The sequence below is a fragment of the Dermacentor albipictus genome, chromosome 1, assembly GCF_038994185.2.
Source record: "Dermacentor albipictus isolate Rhodes 1998 colony chromosome 1, USDA_Dalb.pri_finalv2, whole genome shotgun sequence".
Lineage (NCBI taxonomy): Eukaryota > Metazoa > Arthropoda > Arachnida > Ixodida > Ixodidae > Dermacentor > Dermacentor albipictus.
In genome coordinates this window covers 347,381,074-347,405,353 of record NC_091821.1, presented here as the reverse complement: position 1 = coordinate 347,405,353, position 24,280 = coordinate 347,381,074, and the positions used below count along the sequence as shown (strand labels likewise).

At 46.3% G+C, this 24,280-nt stretch overlaps 1 protein-coding gene and 1 non-coding gene across 2 annotated transcripts in view; both read right to left on the bottom strand.

The window, feature by feature from the left end:
* Positions 1 to 637: 637 nt before the first annotated feature.
* The window catches only part of LOC135920033 (lachesin-like), a 126,682-nt gene continuing 103,039 nt past the window's right edge, over positions 638 to 24,280 (bottom strand). The window contains exons 5-10 of the mRNA XM_065454116.1: positions 15,621 to 15,800; positions 14,661 to 14,789; positions 13,987 to 14,274; positions 6,801 to 6,866; positions 5,955 to 6,047; positions 638 to 4,907 (exon numbers count right to left, since the gene is read on the bottom strand). Coding sequence (XP_065310188.1) covers positions 4,810 to 4,907; positions 5,955 to 6,047; positions 6,801 to 6,866; positions 13,987 to 14,274; positions 14,661 to 14,789; positions 15,621 to 15,800 — 854 coding nt within the window. The 3' untranslated portion in view covers positions 638 to 4,809. The remainder of the gene's footprint in view (positions 4,908 to 5,954; positions 6,048 to 6,800; positions 6,867 to 13,986; positions 14,275 to 14,660; positions 14,790 to 15,620; positions 15,801 to 24,280) is intronic.
* LOC135897903 (U2 spliceosomal RNA) lies at positions 20,018 to 20,202 on the bottom strand. Its single transcript, XR_010563188.1, has one exon. It is a non-coding gene; the product is annotated as a U2 spliceosomal RNA (small nuclear RNA).

Genomic DNA, 24,280 nt, shown 5'->3' with positions numbered 1-24,280 from the left:
CCGGGTTCATGAAATTGCTTAGAGTGCACGTTGCATGCGGTCACGCTGCGAGCATCCCGCCGTACTGCTCGTGTGCTGTCAGCCTTGCTGCAGAAAAAAAAGATAGGCTTACGAGCTGGAAGGAGTTAAGCCCCACAGAGGACATATTATAGAACGACCATGGCGCGACGCAAGCTTTGTGAAGGAGGTCAGCTTATTAAACCTGCAATGAAAGTTGACTTCAGGACACCTGGTCCTCCTTCTACTGCATCTTCGGGCTTCAAAGCTGTCTTGAACTGGGCAAATCAAAAACCTCCTCATTTACCTGAATTTTGATCAATGGTGTATGCCTAGGAAGCCCGACAGGTTTGGTTTGATGTCAGCCATAATCAGGCACCGACTAGACAACATACTCTTGACAGTCAGAGTATCTGTCCCTGTGGTCCCTCAGACAATCAAAGTTACATTGTTGGAATGCTACCTGAGGAATGAGAGAGGGGAAGAAAGTGAAAGCAACAGGGACTTCCACACTTAAGCGTGCATATCGTGAGTGGGGAAGCTTATTGCTTTGATCATCTCATGTTCACTTAGTCATTTTCTCTTATCAGTATTGATTAACGTGACTTCGGACTTGAAGTAATTCGGGAAGCAACAAACGTGTAATAACGCTATGTTTATTCTATCGACATTTGCAACTTTATACACATGTACGCAATGTTCCTTTTCACAGTGCTTCTGCAATTACAGATGCATCGCAAATAAGAAAGAAACAGAAACCATTACCGCTGCATTTCCTTGCGTCCGCCTTGTAAACCACAGCGAAATATCGCCCTTTTCTACTTTGCACACACGAGAGGCATTGAATGGAAGATTTGTCTTCTGTTCTCTAATTACCACCACCACGTGTTTAGCTGCAGTGGATTATAAAGATGATGTTCACGTTGTCATGACGCAGTCAGGCGTTACTTAAATCACTACTTGTGCTAACGGGATGAAGTATTCAGGTTGACATGTCTGAAACATACGTGGCGCCTGTAAATCTGTGGTTCAACTAAAATTAGAGCACGCAGCGCCATTTGCAGGTTGTGTTCCTGACAGAACCAGATTTCACGAAATTTGCATAGCTCTTTTATGAAATACTTCCACAATTTGACAAAAACAAAGTTATCTGTTTTATCACAGGCGAAACTCAATACCAGGCCGATAGAATATGCCAAGCTGATAAATACAGGAGGGAAAGAAACCATGTTAGAATGAGAGCCTATAGCGAAGTCTCTCACTCAGTGTTTTAGTCAAGAACACGTGAGTATTGAGATGAGAGAGTAATAAGCTTCTAAGGGTAGCTCATTTCTTATCCTTTCATGTGTGCTACACTTCAAGCAGTTGCCCGTATCTCTTATTCTTATGTTCACTCTTGTATATTAGTAAAACGAGGTCCATTATTCATAGTTGTGCAGTTTTATTTTGCATCATGCATCAAATGCTCGAGCACAACCCCACTATCCAGTTGACTCGTTCAATACGTGGCTTCATCCCCGTCTCCCATCCTGCAACTCTCAATGTTTTGCCAGAATTGCAGTTAGAGCCTGTATCGTCGACATTTCTTAATTCTTGTGTCTCCTCCTTTGGGCCCTTTCCCGTTTAAAACATAGACCGAGCATATCGACTTAACGCTCATGTTCTGTTTCTTCGATAGACATATGGATCTCATTTTCCGTATGCTACTCTTCGCCTATATATGTCGGCAAAATCTCCCGCTTGTGTCTTCTGATCCTCTATGCTCAATTTTCCTGTCTACAGCGCTTTACGTCTTGAATCTTAAACCGAACTTTTCGAAATAGCAGCCAGCCCGATTCAGTTTATTCCTTCGAAATCGGTTTATTTATCTCCGTATCTGTTCGTGCCACCAATTTTCTACTCCATCTCTTTCTGCTCTCCATTCTTGCATACATTGTTTTGCCTCAGATAGGACCAACTCGCGCGTAATCTTTACTGACACATGCATGGGCTCATACGCTCGCAGCCTGGCAAGGCCACTATATTCCAAGACGCGAGTTCTAAAGCAAACGCCTTTGGTTACCAGAAACTAAGCCCCTGCGGTTGACCGCATTCATTCGGACGCCAAACCGCTGCACCCCCCCCCCAACTCCTCCTGGGGAAAAACAAGCAGAAAAAACAAAGAATCGTAGAATTTACGTAAGAATCCGACGCCCTCTTGCGCTACTACGAAGGCCCGCGGAGACTAGGCATGCGTTAGGGTGGGTGTGTATTTCATTTATTAGGGAAGAAAATGCGCGCAACTTTCAAAAATCGTTGACAGTTGCCGAAGTTCGGAAAGAGCAGGAAAAGACATTTTATTGCTTCGTACGTCATTGATCTGTGCTGAAACCTGCCCGTCACCGGCGCGTGGTGTAATACTCTATAAGGTCTCTTCGGAGCCTCAACAATTTACTCAACGAGGAGTGCTCTGAATCCAATCATGCAGAAACCTTTAAACGCCTGATTACAACAAATTGTTTACTTACTTCTCACAAAGAGGCCTGCACGCATTCGACAAAAGATTGTATATGCGTTAGAAATGATGATAATCAGGCATTTCACTTTTGGCGGCGCTGGCCAAAAAAAGTTTCGAATTGAAAGCAAGAATAAAGGTTTTTCCAATTTTGTGCGAAGGGCGTCGTGACGAATAATTGGATATAACGGCATTGTCAGTCGAATTGTAGCACAACTGTAGTTACTGTTCTTGCACACTGCAGAACAACATATCCGTGTGTGTTCGCCCATGCGTATACCCACATGTGTTTCGCCGTGCGGAGATGTTTGGGAACATGAAGAACCGTCAAATTATTAATGCCAAGATAAACCCATCTGGCTATACGTCCACAACATCAGCGAGTAACAGGGAGCGAACAAGGAAAATTGCAAGTTCGAAACATTGTCTCGTCAAAGGGACTTCTCTACGCCAGCTCCCTGACGAAGCCAAGTCCATTTGCCGAAATCTTGACTACATGTTGAATCTTTCCTGGTTTGCGTCCTGCTGATCACTTCAATCCACCCTTCTTGTTTATGTGCTGAGCTACTGTCATTTGTTTACTGTGAAACAGGTGGTCGCGCAGGTGGAATTTAATAATAGTTCAAGATATCTCTATATGCGTACCAGTAGAGACCCAAATTATGGGAAAGGACCAGTCTCTTTTCAGTCAGGAAAAAATTTCGCTCTTAGAATATAGTTTGCCCTCATATTCCATTTACAAAGGTGCTAACTCCTTTCGTCGGCGTTAAGCGGAAGCTTTAGCTCGGGCCCAACTCCGATGCCGCCAATTGAATAGGTGTAAAACGTAGAAACGCTTTTCTGAGATAACCCTCGGGCCAACATTAATGAAATTTGTTGCATTTTAGGTTAAATTCTAGTTACTGTTGGAAGCCAAGTTTTGATTTAGGGCCTGAATTTTTTTTGCAATATTCTTTAACCTTAAAACATGCGAAGGCCTGATGTTTACAAAATTGTCCTTCTGCCTCAATAGCACATATGGCAGTTCCGTAAACTTGATATCAATGATATCAATACCAATGATACCAATGATATCACAACAGAGTTGTGATATGATTGTTTATTGCTGTGTTCCATAATTGTAGAGGTGATAGCTTCATTTTCTGAATATGTGTAACTTTTCACAATATTTATAAAAAAATCGGAGGCCTAAATCAAGAATCCGTTTGTGACAGCCCTTACATTTAAAATTTTTCTTTTAAATACAACATACGTCGCCAAATTGGGTGCAGTGGTTGCTCAGAAAAACAATTTTTTCCTTTTGCGTCTATATAGATAAGAGCCTTCCAGCTAAAGCTTCCTCTTAATGACTGTTCCGCTGTTATCTGCTTCTTTCCATACTGCTTTTGATGATTGCTGATGAATAATGAGTGAAACCAATTCATCTGGTATTCAGTGACTGTCGCTATAGCCACTTGCCTCTTTGTTGAAATGCGGTCAATGAGTCGATAAACTATTAACGCAGACTGTGTCTTATATAATAATTCGTTGTCTTACAAGACTGTGTTAGTGCCCCTAACGTTGGCGACGTCGCAACGCCTTCTCTCTTTTCGCGGTATTGGAACTCCATTCTGTCGTTCATTACGGTTTAGGTCCTAATTGACACTGCAGGACGCCTGTTTAGATTATAAAAATTTGCGTTCGACATCCAGCACGTAGAGTACCATGCCACGCGATCAGCCAGGCAAACATATCCAGCATATCCTTAAAGCTTGTATATATCTCTCTCTGCGTCCGCCAAACATTTGTCGCTACTGCAAGTCGTGCTACTCTGTGTGCTGACTTTAATTCGACGTTTGATGGCGCTGCTCGCGGCGTTGCAATGCATCGGAATCGCTGCGCCTTACGGACTATGTATAGGCATGAAACACGAAGAATTTGCCACGTAAGGCATCGGCTGAACAAACAGCCTAGCACATCACGTACAACAAAGTGACATCACTTAACACCACGAGTCCTCTATACAGCGGCGCTAACAACTACATTCTTGTCCGACGTGAAACGCCCGGTCGACGTCTCGATTCGAGGGTCTCGGAAAAGAAAAACAGGTCAACAACTGCCACCGCAGCTTTCCTCTGGCGTCACCAGTCGAGGGTTCTCTTCGGACGTCCTCGAAGTAAAGCGGAGACGGTGGCTCAGCGCGGAGCCGACTTGAGAGAAGCTCGACGCTTCTTCGAGTGGAAGCACGTGACGTGGGCAGGACAACGTCCCTCTGCGTTCCCAGTTCCGCTCTGAACACAGCACCCGCCCAGGAACCGAAGCGCCTCGTGCAGTCACGATCACGTCACACGCAGGAGCACTGCCAGTGATGCCAACGACCTCATTATCCAAGTGAAGGTGCAAGTGACGCTTGGACGCGTTGAATGAGACGCTGAGCCTGCGAGAAAAACCGTGAAAGACCAAAGAGAATTTCATACTTCAAGTGACTGATTCTGTAAAAACATGAAAGGAATGATCGCATTTCTGCAAAGCATATGTTAAGGTCGCTGCCATAGAATCGCAACTGTAGTGCCCGATGGGGACACTAGAGCAGTGAGTGGTATGGTATATTAGCTTCAATATTTTTTCCTTGTCTGGAAAGGAAGAGCCGAAGCTAAAAGGTGTAAATCCAGCTTGAAAATGTCAACAATTACATTGGCAAGGTTCACAATTAACAAGCGACAATGATTAGCGCACCTATAGTGGCCTCGGAAATAGGACATGAGGAATAGGACCAGGAGCCTCCAACTCTAAGCTACTGCAGTACATGCTTCACAAGAAGCAACACCACTCCTGAGCCAATTTTGGCACTGATTAACTGGGGCTCTATACTAGTACAGTCGCTTATGGGGATATGAGAATATCGCTGTCACTGATTTATTGGCTAAGCCAGTAGAAGACGTGACGAACGCAGTAGCACACGCCTATATCAGCGTAATTTTCACGCCTCGTAATTCTCGAGTGTCCTACTAGAGCGCCCGCCGCTCCGCCTGCTTGTCTACTCCGTACAGCATGCCTATCCCTATCTGTCCTCTCTGCGGCTGATTCGTTGTACAAACATTGTGTTTTTCTGTTCTATACTTGGCTAATGATTTGCTTACTTTGCCTGTTTGATTGCTTGTACGTAATTATTGCTGCCATCCTGTTTCCAAGCGATAAAGATATTTACCCATCGTCATCAGTCCATTGGCGCCACTCATTTGTATTGAAAATGCGACCCCGAGACAATAGATGCGTCTGCGACCTGTATACTGCCCAGAAAAAAACTCGAGGAAGCTGTCGAGTTAAAATAACAGTTGGTGTTCTATTGGGTAAAAGGAAATCGAGTGAAACAAAACGGAGTACCGAATCCCACTTTTCACTCCTTTCCCGGTCAGACGCACGGCGAGGTAAGTTTGACGCAATATGTTTGGCTGAAAAGGGTGCACGGAAACACAGTACTTGCCTGCGTCTTCTGGCAGAGAACCAGCGATCGGTGGCCTTAGCGGGAAACTTTGATGTTTGGTAATGGCTGCATCCGAAGCCTCAAGTTTTCCTTCTGGGCAGCGTAAGTAAAAAAAACGCAATGAAGCGTTTATTAGAACTGGCCACTCAAGTCAGACAATAAATAATGACGGATATTACCTACACCAAGCAAAGAAAAAATAGCAGCAGCAAAAATATGATTCTTTTTTCAACCACACAACATGAAAACTTCGTCGCGTACAATAAGATCCGACCATAATGGCCGAGCGACAAATTGACATTGCGATTGCTATTTTGCTACAAACAGATGCCAGAAGCACTGTCCAAAACAACCGCATCGACTGCAAGATTACCCGCCCTGGTTGCTTAGTGGCTATGGTGTTAGGCTGCTAAGCAGGAGGTCGCGAGGTCGAATCCTGGCTAGGCGGCGGCATTTCGATGGGAGTGAAATGAGAAAACACCAGCGTGCTTGGATTTAGATGCACGCTATTGTTCCCAGTGTGCGGCCCAGGTGGTAAACACCACCTGGGGTTCTTTAAGAACCCCAGGTGGTCTAAATTATTCCTGCGTCCCCCACTACATGCCTCATAATCGGATCGTGGTTTTGGCACGTGAAACCCTACAATGTAATTTTGAAAGATTGGTAAGGCTGAGTTCTGTCGCATTGACAATGTAAGCATTCTCCACCAGGTTTTATACTGTTCAAGACGTTAAGGGACTAAAATTGATATGTCACCTGCACTTTCATAGCTTCTGCTTGATTCTCGTCATCGGCAGCAAATTCCTGAATGTCGCGTGGTTCACATATGCTAAACATTTTACTTACCTTCGACGCTCTGTATTCTTGCTGTTGATGGTTCTTTCACTTTCGCTGTTGGCGGAACGTGAATTTCTGAAAGAAAATTAAGTAAATATGTAACAAATACATCCGTGAAATACAATGCTGAGCTTCCATATGACCCCTCCCCCTGCCCCAACCCCCATTTTTTATGCGAAAGCCTAAAATGGTCACAATTGAGTGAAAAAAAAAGCCGGCGTCTGTAACAATGAAACGGCACCTAAATTCCCATTGGCTGCGACGCGACATCACGAGCGCGCGTCGACGAAGCAGAGCGGGCGAAACGGGGTTGCTTGAGGGGAGATGGCACCACCGCGACGTACGTCACCAGCGTGCCTCGACGGAGCATGGTTGAATGGCTGGATGGATGGATGGATGGATGGATGGATGGATGGATGGATGGATGGATGGATGGATGGATGGATGGATGGATGGATGGACGGATGGACGGATGGACGGATGGATGGATGGATGGATGGATGGATGGATGGATGAATGGATGGATGGATGGATGGATGGATGGATGGATGGATGGATGGATGGATGGATGGATGGATGGATGGATGGATGGATGGATTGATGGATGCTATGAGCGTGCCCTTTGGAACGGGGCGGTTGGGTGCGCCTCCAAGCTCTTATTATATTGCCTAATGTCCTACTTATGTTAAAGAAGGAAAAATATAGAAAAAGAAAAAAAACCACGAAGAATTCTCATAACAAACTTCCTGAACCCCTATAGGAACTTTCTTTTTGTACGCCTCCGCTGTTTGTAGTTTCCCTACTTTTCTTCCGCCAATCTTCTAATAACCTCATAGTAAACTCTGTTGCGGAAATGTTTACATGTTCCCTGCTCTCGCTGAACCCAAGGGCTTCCAGGAGGCCAGAGGTGCCTAAATCGACCGCTGGGCAGATACCTTCACATTCTAATAAAACAAGCTCCATCGTTTCTCTAGCCTTACCGCAGCAAGCAGATGCTTCTTGTATCTCGCTTTATAAATGCGTGGTCTAAGGCATCCCGATCTCGCCTCGTAAAGTAATGAGTTTCCATTTGAGCTATTATAAATTGTTTCTCTCCTGATTTCGTTTTTTCCCTCTTAAGTAGTTACTCATAGCAGGTTTATTTTCCATAGCCGCCAGATACGGCGACGCAACGCCGTGGGGCGAGACGGGTTGTCATCCGCGGGGTAGTCGCACGACGCACGCGTCTGGGTGCCGCCGTCTCGCTCTCGGAAGCAGACGCGCGTGTCTCTCTCTCTCTCTCTCTTATCCCCAGTGGGCTTAGCTCCTGGGCGCGCCTGCCGCCCTTGGTGGCCGCTGCTGCTTCCTTGGGCAGGATGTCGGTGGCATACGGCGTTGGCACCACAGGCTGCTGCTTGTGTTGGCTCGGGTAGCACGTACCGCTATGGTAAATGTACCACAGTCGCAGCGCAAAACTTGAAGGACCGCTCGGCGGCGTTCATTTGGACATGATAGAGTTCGCATTGACAAATGATAAAAAGCGCTTAGGTGTCCTCACATGTTTTTATTCTAATTGTTTTATCAGTAGATATGGGACGTGCCGGAAACATACAAGAAGGCGTCAGCAATGAAAGGTTTCATGCTGCGTTTTTGTTCCCTGTCGCCACCCTGGGAGCGTAAAATTTTCTACATTCACGAAGCTTGCAGTGAACTGATGCTGGAAGAGTTGATGTTTTCTTCTCGGACATTCATAAGACTTATGATAACGAGCCGTCGGTCAGCTTCTTCCGCGACCACCCCTTTTTCTCCCGATCGCCTATATTTACCATAATACGAACAGTCAATATGTGTACCCGCTTTCGCTTACGTCATTACCCGGCTTTCAGTGACCCGCATCATTCGGGCTTCTTGTCTCACTCTCCTTCAAATATTCTCAGCAATCGTAGCGGAAAAACGCAACGTGTCTCCGCGGCGAAACCCCTTTTATTTTTTTTTTGTCCCATAGCTTCCGAAGCAGCAGAGCTCATCGCTGCCGGCTCTAACACAAGGACACGCTCTTCCACGACCGACCGGCGCACAGCCGGAAGGGAGGCGTACCGTACCGATCCAGACCGGCAAGTGCGTATACGGACAGGAAGAAATCAAGAAGGCCCAGCCGTCGTCGGCCGGCTCACCGAAGTGTTCACACGGGCGGCAATAACAAACACGGACCGGAAGCCATTATGTCGGAAATCCGCGAAATCGATCAGTCGTCTCTCGTCATGTTTTTTTTTTTTCCACACGACTCGATCGCCGCGACGCGGACCCTCACGGCCCGTTAATCGGAGGCGCCGGCCGACGCGGGCAGCGCTGCTGCTGACCACGGCTTCTCGTCGTATGTAGTCGTCGTCGCCGGCCACATAGGGGACCCTATTTCCGGAAGAGTGTCGCTAATGCTCGACGTGCCTCTCCTCGATGTGCGCGGAGCGTCCGGAGGTCCTTCTGTTTTTCTTTCGCACTGTAGTGCCGGCGAAGAGGATTGGCTTATGGGTCGTCCGCGCCTTTGTGTCCGCACCTATCTCCGCCGTATGCTCAGCGGTGATCATTGCCTCTCTACGACGCGTATCGTATAGGCGCCGCCGCGGTCGCCGCAGTCTATATGTACGACCGCGAAGGGCTAAGAGCTAACGCTGGTTATCGGTGAGGCCGCCCCGGCTGACGCGGTAGCGTGCGGCGCTCGCACCAGTAGATTTCGTTGCGGTCAGAGGACATACTAATATAACGGCACGCTGGGGTCAGCTGCCACTGCTACGAGGCAAAATGAACTCGAGGCAGGCAGGTACCCAGGGGGGGGCCCGCCTCCCCCCCCCCGAAATCATGTGGCATACCTCAACCCCCCCCCCCTCCCCACCCACGCCACCACTCCTCACACATTCCTAAAGCGCCGCCAGATTAATGTTGAGACTTGGCACCTGTTCATCGGTCAGCCTTATGCTGCCTTTTTCACTCCTTTTAGATGGCGCTAGTTATCGGCATTTCTTGTAATGTGAAGGACAGTTTTCTCATAGATTCCGCACCCGCGCGATTAACTCGAGATGTGCTCAGTTGTCACCATCTATTCAACCGTCACGCGCATAGCTGTTGCTTTTGTTTGTTCAACCTTCTTGGTTTAGTCTGATCCTGGGACCAGGAGAGGGATGCGGCTGTTACTCAGCTGGTCTGTACTCTGAAGGAACGAGTTGCGGCCGCAGAAAACACCAATTGCGTTTAACTTTTCTTTTTGCTTCATTATTTCCTTGAGTTACGGCTCGCCGCGACGCTGGCAGATGCCCGGAACCATATACACGTGATATGGGTTAGATAAGGTGGGAAATAAAATGATGTGAAAGAGCGTCCATCATGAAACCCTGAAATAACCCTTATACCCATAAGCAAGATGACTGTCACCAGTTACCTCGTCTGTTTTTCCTTAATTGTATAGCACTCTTCGTGCAAAATTGGAAACCGGAAACAAAAATCGCAAGGAGTTGAGAAATTAAGCGATCTACTAAGGGGGAGAGCCAACGCAACAACCAAACTGCAAGCAAAAGTGAATAATAAAAATGTTAACCGTTGTTCATGAGAATATTTGTGGATCAACATCTTTTTATTTAAAAATGAAGTAGAGAAAACGCCGCCGGAAGTGGAGAATAATTACTAGCTTTGAATGACGCTTCTACAGTTATCGGTCGAACCGCCTCACGTAGCCACTTCTCTGCTGTGCTTATGTGGGTGTTTTTCTAACCTTTCTCGGTGAGCGCAGTACATCTAGAATCGCAGAGTCCTGCGCTCTACGCGGTTGTATGGGACTGGCGGCCGCACAGCGTTACGCAATTCGCGGAACTGTCAAAACTGATCCACAAGGCGAAAATAACTGATATTCGAAACTATAACATGTGAAAGACTGAAGAAGCCGTAAAAAATGAACGCAGCCTGAAATCAGTAAAAACGAAACCTGGCATAGGACAAACCATGATGTATGCACTAAAAGATAAGAGGGATAATATCATAAGCAATCTCGAAGATACGGTAAAAGCAGCGGAAACATTCTAAGCTGACCTGTATACAGTACCCAGAGGAGTCACGATACCTCACTTAGAAACAGTAATGAACAGGATACAGAAACTCTCCTATAACTAGCGATGAGGTCAGAAGGGCGCTGCAAGACATGAAACGATGAAAAGCGGGAGGAGAAGGTGGAATAACCGTCCATTTAATCAAAGATGGAGGAGACATAATGCTTAGAAAACTGGCGGCTCTTTATACGAAGTGTATATAGACTGCAAGGGTCCCAGAAAACTGGAAGAATGCAGACATTATACTAATCCACAAAAAAGGAGACGTTAAATAATTGAAAAATTATAGGACCATTAGCTTGCTTCCAGTATTATATAAGATATTTACCAAAATAATCTCCAATAGAATAAGGGCAACACTGGATTTTGTCAACTAAGGGAACAGGCTGGCTTCAGGAAGAGATACCTTACAATGGATCACATCCATGTCATCAATCAGGTTATCGCGAAATCTGCAGAGTACAATAAGCCTCTCTATGTGGCTTATATAGATTACGGAAATGCATTTGATTCAGTAGAGATACCAGCAGTCTAGAGGCACTACGTAATCAAGGACTAGAGAACGCTTACGTAAAAAGCTTGAAAAATATTGCTACATGCGTGTGGTATTTGTTTGTTTGAACGAGGCGCGTGGGCGCCATCACTCCAGAAAAGAGGAGGAAGAACGAACTGGGCTCGCGCTGTGAATCTAACCGGTCATCGCTGCAACCGTTGTTGTAAATATAATCTGTAAATAGTTTCTCGTCTTACTGGCTCGTCCTTCGCGTAAGAATATATACAGAGGTTCTACAGCTACATTAATTCTACACAAGAAAAGCAGGGAGATACCTATAGGGAAATGGGTCAGACAGGGAGACACAATTTCTCCAAAGCTATTCACTGCGTGCTTAGAAAAAGTCAAGCTATTAAACTGGGAAGGCTTAGGAGTAAAGATCGACGGCAAATACCTCAGCAACCTTCGGTTTGCCGATGACATTGTTCTATTCAACAACCATGCAGACAAGTTACAACAAATGATTGGAGACCTTAAGAGAGAGAGTGTAAGAGTGGGGTTGAATATTAATATGCAGAAGATGACGATAATGATAAATAGCCGGGCAAATGAACAAGAGATCAGGATCGCCAGTCGGCCACTAGAGACTGTGAAGGAGTACGTTTACCTAGGTCAATTAATCACAGGGAACCCTGATCATGAGAAGGAAATTCACAGAATAATAAAAATAGGTTGGATCGCATACGGCAGACATTGCCGGCTCCTGACTGGAAGCTTACCATTATTATTGAAAAGTAAGGTGTGCAATCAGTGCATTTTGCCAGTGCTGACATATGGGGCAGAGACTTGAGAATGAGTTAAGGACCGCGCAAAAAGCTATCGAACGAAGATTGCTAGGCATAACGTTAAGAGAGAGAAAGAGAGCGGTTTGGATCAGAGAGCGAACGGGTATAGACGATATTCTAATTGACATCAAGAGGACAAAATGTAGCTGGGCAGGTCATGTAATGCGCCGGTTAGATAACCGTTGGACCATTATATAGGTTACAGAATGGGTATCAAGAGAAGGAACACGCAATCGAGGACGACAAAACACTAAGTGGAGCGATGAAATTAGGAAATTCGCGGGCGCTAGTTGGAATCGGTTGGCGCAGGACAGGGGTAAATGGAGATCGCAGGGAGAGGCCTTCGTCCTGCAGTGGACATAACACATGATGATGATGATGATGATGATGATGATGATGATGATGATGATGGTGATGATGATGATGGTGGTGGTGGTGGTGGTGGTGGACCCCCCCCCCCCCCCCCCCGAAAAAATATCCTGGGTACGTGCCTGACTCGAAGGTATAGCAAAGTCATCATCTGGTGATGATCTTGTGTCGGCAGAAGGAAAAAAGAAAAGAGAGCGCACATAAAAGTGCGGCAGACGGTTGTCGAAATATATGTCTCTACATTCGGAGGCTCCATTGCAGAATCCTGGGGACACGGGCAATGCCACTACAATATGGCATTGTGGAAACGAACAAAAGAAGCGTAAGTCAGCCTGAAGAAATGATGATCAAGTTCAAATAATCATGTAAATTCAACATTTTGCTACCCTGTTGAAAATTAATAATCATCAATAAGCAAATCAATCTCCATATACGCCTCGATGCCTCCTGAAGGCGGAATAAAATTTGCACCTATGCAATTTGTACTAAATAGCCCAGCAGATGGGTCATTAGCGCTTCTTCAACAACGCGCAGCGTTTAAAATTCCTCATAGCCCTTGTTGCCTTGATAGTTCGCGTTTACCGTTAGCCGTTAGAGATTACTAATAAATCAAATTTTTGAAAAAATTTTGTTATTTCTACATGGGGCTGGCAAACTCTAAGATCAAATGAAAGCTATTCTCTTTAAAATTTATTTTGTAATTAGCACATGTGCTTATATTTAGCCCTAAAGCCTAGGTTTGATTCATCACTTGTCGCGTGATAGCATTCACATCCTGTTTGGGAAAGGTTCTCATTCTACAAGGTGTGGAAACCCCACTGAAACGGTTTATGTTGAGTCGAATTTCATACCTTCGTGACGCAATGACGCGGAATTCATATACATTCAAAATTTATTATGTAATAATTATACAAAGAAGTTAGGAAAGCATGCGGAATTACTTGATTTTAAAGACAAGCGTCTCAACATGGAGGAAGAGCTGCGTTAAAGGCCCATGGCTGTTTTCTTTGATTTATTTAAGCTGGCGAGAAATATATGATATCAAGAAACGGAAATCCTATATTTGTTACCTTACGTGGCTCGAAAGGGGAGGCATCCAACATCGCCAATTCGAAATAAAATGGTATAAAAAGGCGCATCATAAGTGGACAAAACTCCTTTTATGCACATGCACCCCTTTCGGCGTAGAACTAACTCCTCGCGCCACAGTGAACTTCTTTGTGCACTGCCACAAAAGCAATGTCGACGAAAAATGGCGTTGCGTGCTTCCGAAGCTCGACTGTTTTTTTTTTCTTTTCTTTTTTTACTTTCGGCAGGTAAGGAATTGAGGGCTCCCACTTGCTGCGTTCATGCACGTGCTCACAGGGCTGCGGGTAAAACGGGGCCAAACAAAATTCGTGGACGCGCGTTCTCACCGTAGAGTCGTATGGAACCCTCCGTGGAGCCGAGCGAGTTCTTGGCAAAGCATCGGTAGGCGCCGAAATCCTCGGGTGCGATGCGGCGAATGTGCAGCCTCATGTGGACCTTGTACACGTTCTCGGTGCGGTTGAGCGAATACTTCGTAGACTCGGCGATGAGGTCGCCGCTCTCCAGGGTCCAGTAGTTGATCGATATCGGATACGCCTCCGTATTGCAAACCATCACCACTTCTCCGCCGAGGGGGGCCCCAATGAGCTGGTTTGGAATCCAGATCATCGGCGGAACTGAAACAGCGTAATTGTCGGTGCCTCTATTACCGCGAGCTTTTTTTTCTAATTTAACAATTCTAAACTCCGCAATCCGGTTCTTCAGTCTAGTTTCTGTACGGTTATTTGTTTGTGAAGCAACAATGAGCAAGGTTTACGCTTTGTCATGAAAAATGGCTGCAAATAATATCGAAATACATCGCGTTGAATAGCAATGAAACTGAGCGTATTCGGTCACCGTCTCATACTCGTACAAGAACGAGGCCGGAGAGTATTCAAGCCGTTCGGTTGTTGCTCGTTTCTGTTGTCCTTATTGCAAATCCTACGTGTTATTCAAACAATACGTGGCATGCGATGACTTAGCAATCATTTATGCCAGTATCGAGACGAATACAATCACTCACAATGCACTTGAAGCAGTATTCTGCGGCTGACGGTTGGAGGGACGCCATTGGATGCGATGCACAGGTAGGGCCCCATATGAAGACGGCTAACTTTGGTGATGCTCAGTTCTTCACCTTCGTATGATACGTCTGCAAATACATTGGAAATTGCGGCACGTAATATGCACATGGCTTTTTGCATGCATTCTTTATAGGCTGCGTGCAGTGGACATGTGTATGGTGCCGTGAGATACGGCAGACCTGCCTTCACTGTCGTGGAAGGAAGAATTTTGTTTGAGTGTGTCAGCATTAATTACACAAGTATTACGTTCACGAGCAAGTGCCTGTGGATACAAAGCTAGATATAGACGAATATTTAGCAGCATAAGCGATTGCAGGTAGTCTACGCTGGAGATGCTTACATCGTGCACAGCGGTCGCGTTTCATAAGCAACGGAAAAAATGTTTTACATGCGCCTTCTCTACCGCATGCAGTACTACGTTCCTTATAAGATAACACTACGAAGCTCCTATGTGTTTAAATATCAAAATTTTGTTTATTTCTTATGTTGGTTGTCGCGAATACGAAGTAATTAAGCCTTAAGTGGTTATCAAAAACGAATACAGCACAAAAGCTTAACAAGCGGTAAATTCATCGCTCTTGGACATGCCATTCTAAATGAAAACCAAGATAAAACAGCAGCAGCCAACTAGTTTGTGGGAACCCGATCATTAATCTTAGCCTTATTTTTTTCGGCAAGTGGTGCACGTCACCGCGGCTGTGCAAGGCAATTTATCATGACGTATTTTTTCATCCCTTATTCTTCTCTACAAAGTCATAAACTGTACTGGAGATTCATCAGTTATGTTGCGTTCTGTCGTTCCAGTGGGCGGCCGGCTGTGTAGATCCAGTTGTCGCGGCTTCGTGCTTCAACGGCCCTTTCGCGTACATATCAATCGCGCGCCAATATAACGCACTCACTGTCTGCCGCAGACCCCAGCTGCTCCTGCCAGTTGCCCATGGCTATGGGCGTTCCGTCCTCCCGTCGCCAGGTGATGCGGGGCGCCGGATAGCCCTTGGCTCGGCACACGATGGTTACGTTGGACCCTTCCCGCACCAGAACGTCCGAGCTGCTCTCGCTGGCCTCAATGTCGGGGGGCACTGCATTGGAAGGATTCTTATGGCGTTGCCATTCGCAGAGTAACCACGTAAAGGCCAAACGGCACATACGCAAAAGTGTCGCGCCGGCGCAGACGGTGCAAGGCAGATCGCACACGTGGAAGAGCGGCGCCAGCACGCGTACCTGCTACAGACAGATGTCGGGCTCTGGCTGTTTAGCGTTTCCACGCGCCTGGCTACGCAGCTACGGCGTGGCACAATCAGCACTCAGTGAGGCAGATTTATGTCATGCGGGAATGTCCTTTTGATTTACTTTTTGTGCTGATCTAAAGGCTAAAAAAAATAAAACAATAGCGTTCATTGATATTTCAGCATTTTGAACCACTGTCATCAACAAAGTGTGAGACAATCTCTGTCAAAACGTCTATCAATGAGCGAAGTTGGTGCCCGCTGGCGCGCGTCTCTTGTAGATGCAAATCGCCGTTCTTAGAGAGGTGTGCTAAAAGCAAGGAGTGCCGGTGCGAGCTTTCGCACGCGCTTCCAAGCGTACGTGTAGTTTGGTCTTAACGTGCACACATTCAGGCTCTGTTTCATGATGAGTCAGCGAAAAATGGTGGTAATCACACCAGCAAGCAATTCACGTTGCGGTGAGTGTGAGTTACATCTGGTAAGCGTAGGCTTATCTTTCTGTCTGGATTGATGATCGGTTTTTTATTTCCTAAAGGGAGCAGATTATAAATGGAACGCAAGGAAGATTCCCAGGGCTGAGCCCGCTTGACTGTCATGCACTGGGTGAAGGCGGAAAAAAGCAAGAAGTTAGTGAAAGGAGAATTAAAAGTCAATGTACCCGAGAGTTCAGTTATATGTCCAAGACTTCAACATGGCTATTGAATTTCTCGTTGAACGTCTCCAAATCAGTTTACACCATTGGGGAATGAACACCGGAATAGGAGCAAGAATTATGTTAAGACAGCGCCTTTTCCCGAAGTAGGGAAGAATTGAGAAAAACGGAAGAGGGTGGTAGAGGCTGCATGCGAATAAAAGCCACCGAATGGGATAAAAGGAATAGTGTCATATACGCCAAGTCGCAGTAACAGATCAGTCTTGTTTTGTCAGTGGTGTTTCTTCGGCTCCTCAACATCCTATTTCAATGAGTTAGTCTGACAAAAGGTTTGCTAGGTCATTGTCAGTTACCCAAAAATTAGGTTGGACATGCTCCTTCTCATTACATCTTCTCTTGAGCATCAAAAGCTGAAGAGGGACAGAGGGAGGCTGGTTGCCCCTTCTCCCATGAGGTAACACTACGCCTGCTGATTCTCTGGCTGGTCAATGCAGTACAAGTCAAGTGACAGGGACCTTCCATCGAAATTATTTCAACTCCTTATTCTCGTCTTCTTGTTCAAAGTAATCTTCCCATGCCCTTAGACCTGTCTCATTTTAACTTATTCTTATGAACAGAGCAGCAGAGTGTTTCAGCTCACCGAATCGAGAGAGGGATACAAAAAAAGATTGCCGGGAGATCAGCTTGCAATAGACGACCCAACTGGGATAATGAAGTTTGTAAAAATCATGCGACGAGCGCAGATGAACCGTTACACTTGTTAGAGTGTTCACGCACAGACGCTGGATTGGATTAGCAGTTTTCCAAGTTAGACAATTGTTCCGTTGCTCGGAACGTGCTAGCATGTTTCTGCGGCTGGCCATTTTCGGAGGAGGCAATCCTGGAATACTAGCTTTCGCAATCATCACACCGGAAAGCGATGATGACGCTACAGAACTTCCGACATTCGTGACTTTCTTAAACAAGTCTACCACTCCCTTGTTTCCTTTTTACACCTTCTTTTTTTTTTGATCAATTGATTTCATTTTCAGCTTCGCTTACTATATTTCGCTCTCCTTATGCCCCTCCACTATTCTATAGTAACAAACTGAACGCATTTATGCCGGCTAACCTACCCTATCATTTTCCTCATTATCCCTTCGGTCAAACAATAAAAAATAATGTACAGAACTGCCAGGAGTAATGTTACACTGACACAAAATCACCGCTGCAGTATACGAACGCGTGTGTGGTGCATTCTTTTTGACCTGAAGTTTTTTGCTGTTCTTACATCCATCTGGCGTAATCTCGGAGGTTATTACTGGAACGGCGTGTATTAAAACATCGCAGTATAAACAACTGGCGGACACGGACAAATATTCGATTTACATGGCGAGGCAGTGTCGCCACTTCGTGACAAATGTAGCTTCCCAACGGTGTTTTTTTTTTTCCTAAGGCACCGAAACACGGCAAATTACCTTTACTTGTACGCACAACTGCCTGTCCCAACAAACGTGAAATATAACATATGTACGTCATTTTATCCTCAAGAAATGCGCTACGAAAGAATCACATCGGCGCGCTTAAGCATCACCGAGTCTCAAAATAAAGCCAAGCAAAGGAATATCCCTTCGAGAGTCGTGAAAATATTATGAATGCTTACTTTCGTGCCAGCTTCTGTCTTGTATAGTTGCACAAACTAAACCATGAAAACGATATTTATATTTAATCTTGACGGACTTTAAAGCAGGGTGACTAGAGAGCAAGACTTTATTCGCTGCTGGATATGCTAGTCAAGCGAAATGCCTGGCATACTACTAAAGATGATTAGGGTGGAACGTAAAATAAAATTTTAAAAATTATACAAGGAAATTCAGCCGTAAGAAGCTCAAAAAAATTAAATACTAAGACGTACAGGAACATCCATGCATGAGAACAAAAGAAAACGAAAAAGAGAGGAAGATAGAACTCATTCGCCAAAGAAAGAAAATAAAGAAGAAAAAAAGAACACGTCTGTCTAATCATCACAATACTTAACGCTCCGTGCCAACAAGATGTCACCTCCTACGCTCGAAGGAGGAACTTTTGAAGCAAGGGTGCCAGAGAGACAGAGAGACAGACAGAGAGAGAAAACTGCGTGAGAAAGAAAGAAAGAAAGAAAGAAAGAAAGAAAGAAAGAAAGAAAGAAAGAAAGAAAGAAAGAAAGAAAGAAAGAAAGGAAGAGAAAGAAAGAAAGAAAGAAAGAAAGAAAGAAAGAAAGAAAGAAAGAAAGAAAGAAAGAAAGGAAGAAAGAAAGAAAGAAAGGGGATAGAAATAAAGGAATAAACAAAGGAAGAAAACAGCACAACCGAAATCTCAGACGCGCAAGCGTGGCCCTCTTTGTTAGAGAAATCTAATTAGCTGTCTACGAACAAGTGAGCCCTCTTAGGGTATTTCCCCTCCGTAGGGTGCGGTATGTAGGACGGGGGGGGGGGGAGGGAGGGGGCTTGCCCTTTTCGTGTGAGTCGCAGCACCACTATGCGGGCGCTTGCCTACCAGACCGAATCGCGTGGCCGCGCGCGAAACAAAAGGGTGTGCGGGAATCAAATCTTGTCCCGCCATGCACTCTCCACACCGCGCTGCTGTCTTCGCTCGCAAAGGGGGCGATAACACGTCGCGCGCCATAGGAGTTTCCTCTCCTTGCCTCCAGATTGCCCATGTGTATATAGTTCTGCCTTTCGCGACTCTCTTCGCGCTTTTCTCTGCTTCCCCAAACACCTCCCGTTCGAAAGAGCAATCCACTGACGCTCCTTATTCATGTACTTGTGTATTCAAAAAGCTAGCAAACGGAAAGTTAAGGCTAAGAGTACTGCGTCCTCGTCGCCAAATGCGTGGCACACACACTGTGTTGCAACCTATGCGCATAATTAACGTCGATCTCGGTCAGCGCTTGCCTCATGATACTTAGGCCGCGATGTTGCATGTTCCGTAATTAACCCGCTGGAAAGAACTGCTAAATAAAACATGGACCGTGAAAAATAATGCTAGGTTAGGTTTCGGTCGTAGATGACTCGTAGTTTATGAATGCGTAAAAAAAAACTTTCATGACCGACAAAAAAAGAAGGACATTACAGGTGTCTGGTAATTTATGCATCTGTGTCAAGGGCGGAAACTTTCGGTGTGAGCAGTCAGCGCCTCTAGCAGCCACGATGGGGGAGCGGCCAGTGAAACACCGTTGTTCGCGAACACTTCAATCACGAACGCGCCGAGGTGGAAACAGTAGAAGAAATAAACCAGGCATAAAGCCTCAATACTTGACTGTACCGGTGATACGTCTGACGTCTGGTTTCCAACGATTACGAAGCTCGTAATGTGGGAGCCTTTCCAAATCGCATTTCTTTATTTTTTCAGCGAAGCTGTATGTGGCTATTTTCCAGCAGGTCAATGACCGTAGACCAAAAAACCATGGGCCAATCCCAAAGATAGTGCAATATCAGGCCGACCTGTGGCGACGCTGAAGCAGGCTTCAAGCGCTCCACCAACTAGCACAAAATAAGTTTAATGTCTTGGGTACGAATACAATCCTCATCAGATATTAAGCTGACATGATCACATACTACACTTTCACCAACATCGGCCATGTGTACGTTAGCAGCGCTCTCTCTTTGTCGGCGTTCCAAGCGCTTGCGTATCTCCTTTCCTTTCCTTCCGCTCTCCCGTGGTGGCGCTCCCGTCGAAACGTCGCGCGTGGCTAGTTTCCTCCGGCTCCTCGGGGCGGTGGTCCCGTCGTCCACGCGAATGTGTATAACAATCATGGTAAATGAGTCCGTACTGTAAGAGTTGGGGTCGGGCATGTCAAAAAGGGGTAGCTGGCCCATGCCGTCGTCCGACTCATCCACGCTAAGGACGTTGTTGATGGGAGGAACATGTTCTCGTCGAGAATGAGGAGTACCTGGTTTACTTACAATATCTACATGAAGAATGGAGAACGTTACGTCTCATCAGTCTAGCATGACTGAATTGAAGCACCCTGAGGAGCCGAAAAAGTATGCTTAAATCTCCTCTGTCCTCCCTAGATCCCTAGGCCATTCTAATGTGCCTTCACACCTTCGCCCAATCGGAGCGTCCAAAATCGTCGAAGGGCCCGCATTGAGGGCGAGGGTTCACGCATTCACTCCCGCATCTTTGTTCACTGAACACACAGAAAGGAGGGGAGCTTCGTAGACAGGGATTGTCACGTTTGACCCAAACTGGCGAATCTTGGTTCATGGGATGACCCAGCAGTTCGCTGGGGCGTCTGTCAAACGACCGTGGTGGTTACCGGAGTCCGGGAGAAAACGCCGTGGTACACCCTTTTCCAGCAGTTCCCTGCACCGATCGTCCGTGACGGCGACAGCGAATCAACAAACAAGACTCGATCCGCAAAACGTCTCTCTCCTCGCTGTTGCCGCATGTCTGTCCGAGGGGGGCGCACTGTTAGCTTCACGAGACGATTCGTCACAGGGGTGCAGGAGAGGCTAGAAGGTCAAAACTACATCTGAAGGTGGAACCAGTCATCCTCAGCGGTAAGTACGTGTAAACATGCCAACATATAAAGCAAGCTATAAACATATAAACATGATTTAGGACACGGACACGATAATATGTACACTTTAAATACATTTTGTGAGTGTGTTTCAAAAACTACGAGTACGTAACGGTGATTGTAAACATTGGATACGCAGTTTGCAAGAAATGTGATGACCAACACTATATATGTTCATAAATTTAGACCCATAATGTCCTACATACGCTCTCTTCTTCACTACCCGCGCTGGCTGATCGTAACAGTACCTATGTTCAAACTTCTGCGTCACCTCTATGTCGTACGCTAGACAGCTTCGCTGGTCGTCCGCCTTCAGAGAGTGGAATGGCTCATTATTTTTTTTTTGTACGGAGACGAAAAAGAAAGCGTATGTAGTACATTATGAATCTAAATTTATGAACATATATAGTGTTGGTCATCACATTTCTTGCAAACAGCGTATCCAATGTTTACAATCATCGTTACATACTCGTAGTTTTTGAACACAAAATTTACTTAAAATGTACATATAATCGTGTCCGTGGCCTAGGTCACGTTTATATGTTTATAGCTTGCTTTACATGTTGGCATGTTTACACGTACTTACCACTGAGGATGACTGGTTTTACCTTCTGATGTAGTTTTGGGATAAAGAAGTCTGAATTTGCTTGTTTGATTCTAGCAAGTTACGTAGGAGTTTCTAATCTTGGCGTCTTACTTTAGCGGTGCGTAAGGTAAGTTGCACTGCTTGACGGCGGGTTCGGAAAGTCGGACCGAATTCACAAACCTTTTCTCTAGTAACAATTCTTTCGTTTAGTGCAAGTCTCGCGTACAAACGTTTTCTTGTGAGATCGGGCCCTGAATTGTATTTCAAAAGTTCAGGATATTAGCTTAATTGCGGGAATCAAACATTGAAAAAGCGTTATACTTAAAGTTCGCGCATCATATAGACACGCAGGCTACATCGACTTGATTATCACCTTTTGATTGGCTAGTGTATAGATTGATTGGTAACATATATCGTTAATTACGAGTCGATTGGGAAAGCCTGCCCCCATATCGGCGCGATCGATAACACCGACTTCTCACCTCCTTGACAAAGGCATTTAGCGTCGAAGTAAAGCCTCGGCCTCAGACGTGTCCGACAGGTAAGTATGCAGAGAAAGACGAAAAGGCACAACATCCCAGGCTCAAACCAAATTACGCCTCCCGTAAAGAGCGCGGTCGACGTCCACGTCAGAAACGCCCGGCCACGACGACTTGGCAGGAGTGAAAGAGCCCTGCGGGGCAAGCACGCATCAAATGCCCGGTACAAGCCAAGCAGCCGACATCGTGGAGCTGCAGCAACGAGGCACCCGCGGAAGCCAGGAGGAGGCGACGAGCGGCTCATCGGCGCATGGTCTGCGAGGTCCCCGTTGGCGCTTTTTCATCAGTGCCCCCGGCGGAGCAGCTCCAAGCCTTTCCCGAGGGCCTCGCAATGAGACGGCCGGTGGAAGAGAGGGGAGGCGGTAAGAGTGTTGCGCGCTGCCGAGACGTCCTCAAGATCTGGAAGCGGTCATCGGGGAAGGCGGTTGGGGGGGGGGGGGGTGTGCATGGCTACGGGGTTTCGTATATACTGTTCGCCGCTGCCTGCAAGACTGTCGGGTCCAATTTTTGCGCTCGAGCGACACTCGAGACGTGGCCACCGGAGCGCGCCCCCTGATCCGGCCTGATTGAGAGGTCAGCCAACCAAATTGTCACATGATTAATCCTGCCGCAGTGGCTCCCCTGCACCAGCCCCTTCTCCGTGCACACCGTCATCCCTCGCGCTGCTCCTCCCGATGATTTTGGTGCTGCTGTTGCTCTGTGCGCGGCCGGCGAGTGTGGCTGGCCGGCCTCTCTTCGGACCGAACGGCTCGAGAACAAGCTAGCTCGCAGGCCCCTATATACTTCCGCGCGCGCGAAGGATATGGACCGGCCGGCCAGAAGTACATCTCTCGAAGACAGCAGCCGACATTGCATCGTACACGGTAACAGCGGAGATAACACCCAGGCGTGAACAGACAGCTCCTCCGAAGACAGGAAAGAAATTATTGCTGACTTCTTTTTTCTTGCTTACTCTCCCTCACTGCAATTGCAAATAGACTTCGATTTCCTGCGACGACTTTACAGCTGCTAGATTTAGAGTTTGACCGCGCCTTCACTATTTCCGGAGTTTGCTTTCCAGTTTTTTTTTTTCTCGTTCTTTTACTTGCAGAAAACACGCATCTAAACTTCCATTGACTGTTGCGTTACCCCTCGCTGAGTTTCGTGCGGACCAACTGGCTTCTGCATTCATTTACATCAGATTGAAGCCGCATCCCCCTTCGCTTTAATGAAGAATAGCCTTTGAAAACAAGACCCAGCTGGGCAACGAAGCCTCTCTTAGCAGCAAAAAAGTTTGATACTGGTTGGTTAACGTAGTTTGAGGACCTGTTCTACCACCACTACTTTCTCCCTCTCTCTCGTCAATAGCGTTGTCACTTCTCCTCCAGTCAGCATATGCACCCTTGCTCTCTCTGTGATGCTCCCCATCAAGTGATGCTCTATTCTTCTGTTATTTTTCCTTTCTGCCTACTTTTTCTTTCTTCTCTTGGTTGTTTTGTTGTTCTTAAATTCTTTAGACGCTGAGGCTTATTTTTAATTATTGACATCATTGAACAAACATCAAGTATATGGCTGTGAGTAAGCGGCGCGCAACAGGTGGCAGTGAGCCATAGGTCCGACTGGCGGCAAGTCGTGGGCCACGCTAAACGTCGTCGCAGACGATCTATCGTAGGAGTTTGTGCAACTGACACGCTGACAGGCAACGCCATCGCATCCAAACCTGAAATGCCGGCTTCTTCTGGGCTCGCTCATCGGAAGATAGCCTCACGCGTCGTTGGGAGGCTCATGTCGTCCAGCAGAGACAGCAGCCGGCATCTAATCCAAAACTGTGTCAATCACCGTCAATGCTTTGTTTCAAAGGTTCTTTATATAAACCGCTAGCAGTAGGGCAATAACAAACAAACGTGAAGTTAGATCTTGGCTTGACAGTGCAAGTGACCGATTTTGGATCCATGCTTACACATCCTCCTCTTACATGTGCTGAACGTGGTGCATGGTGAAGACGCGTTCCTCTCCCAATTGCTACTGACACGC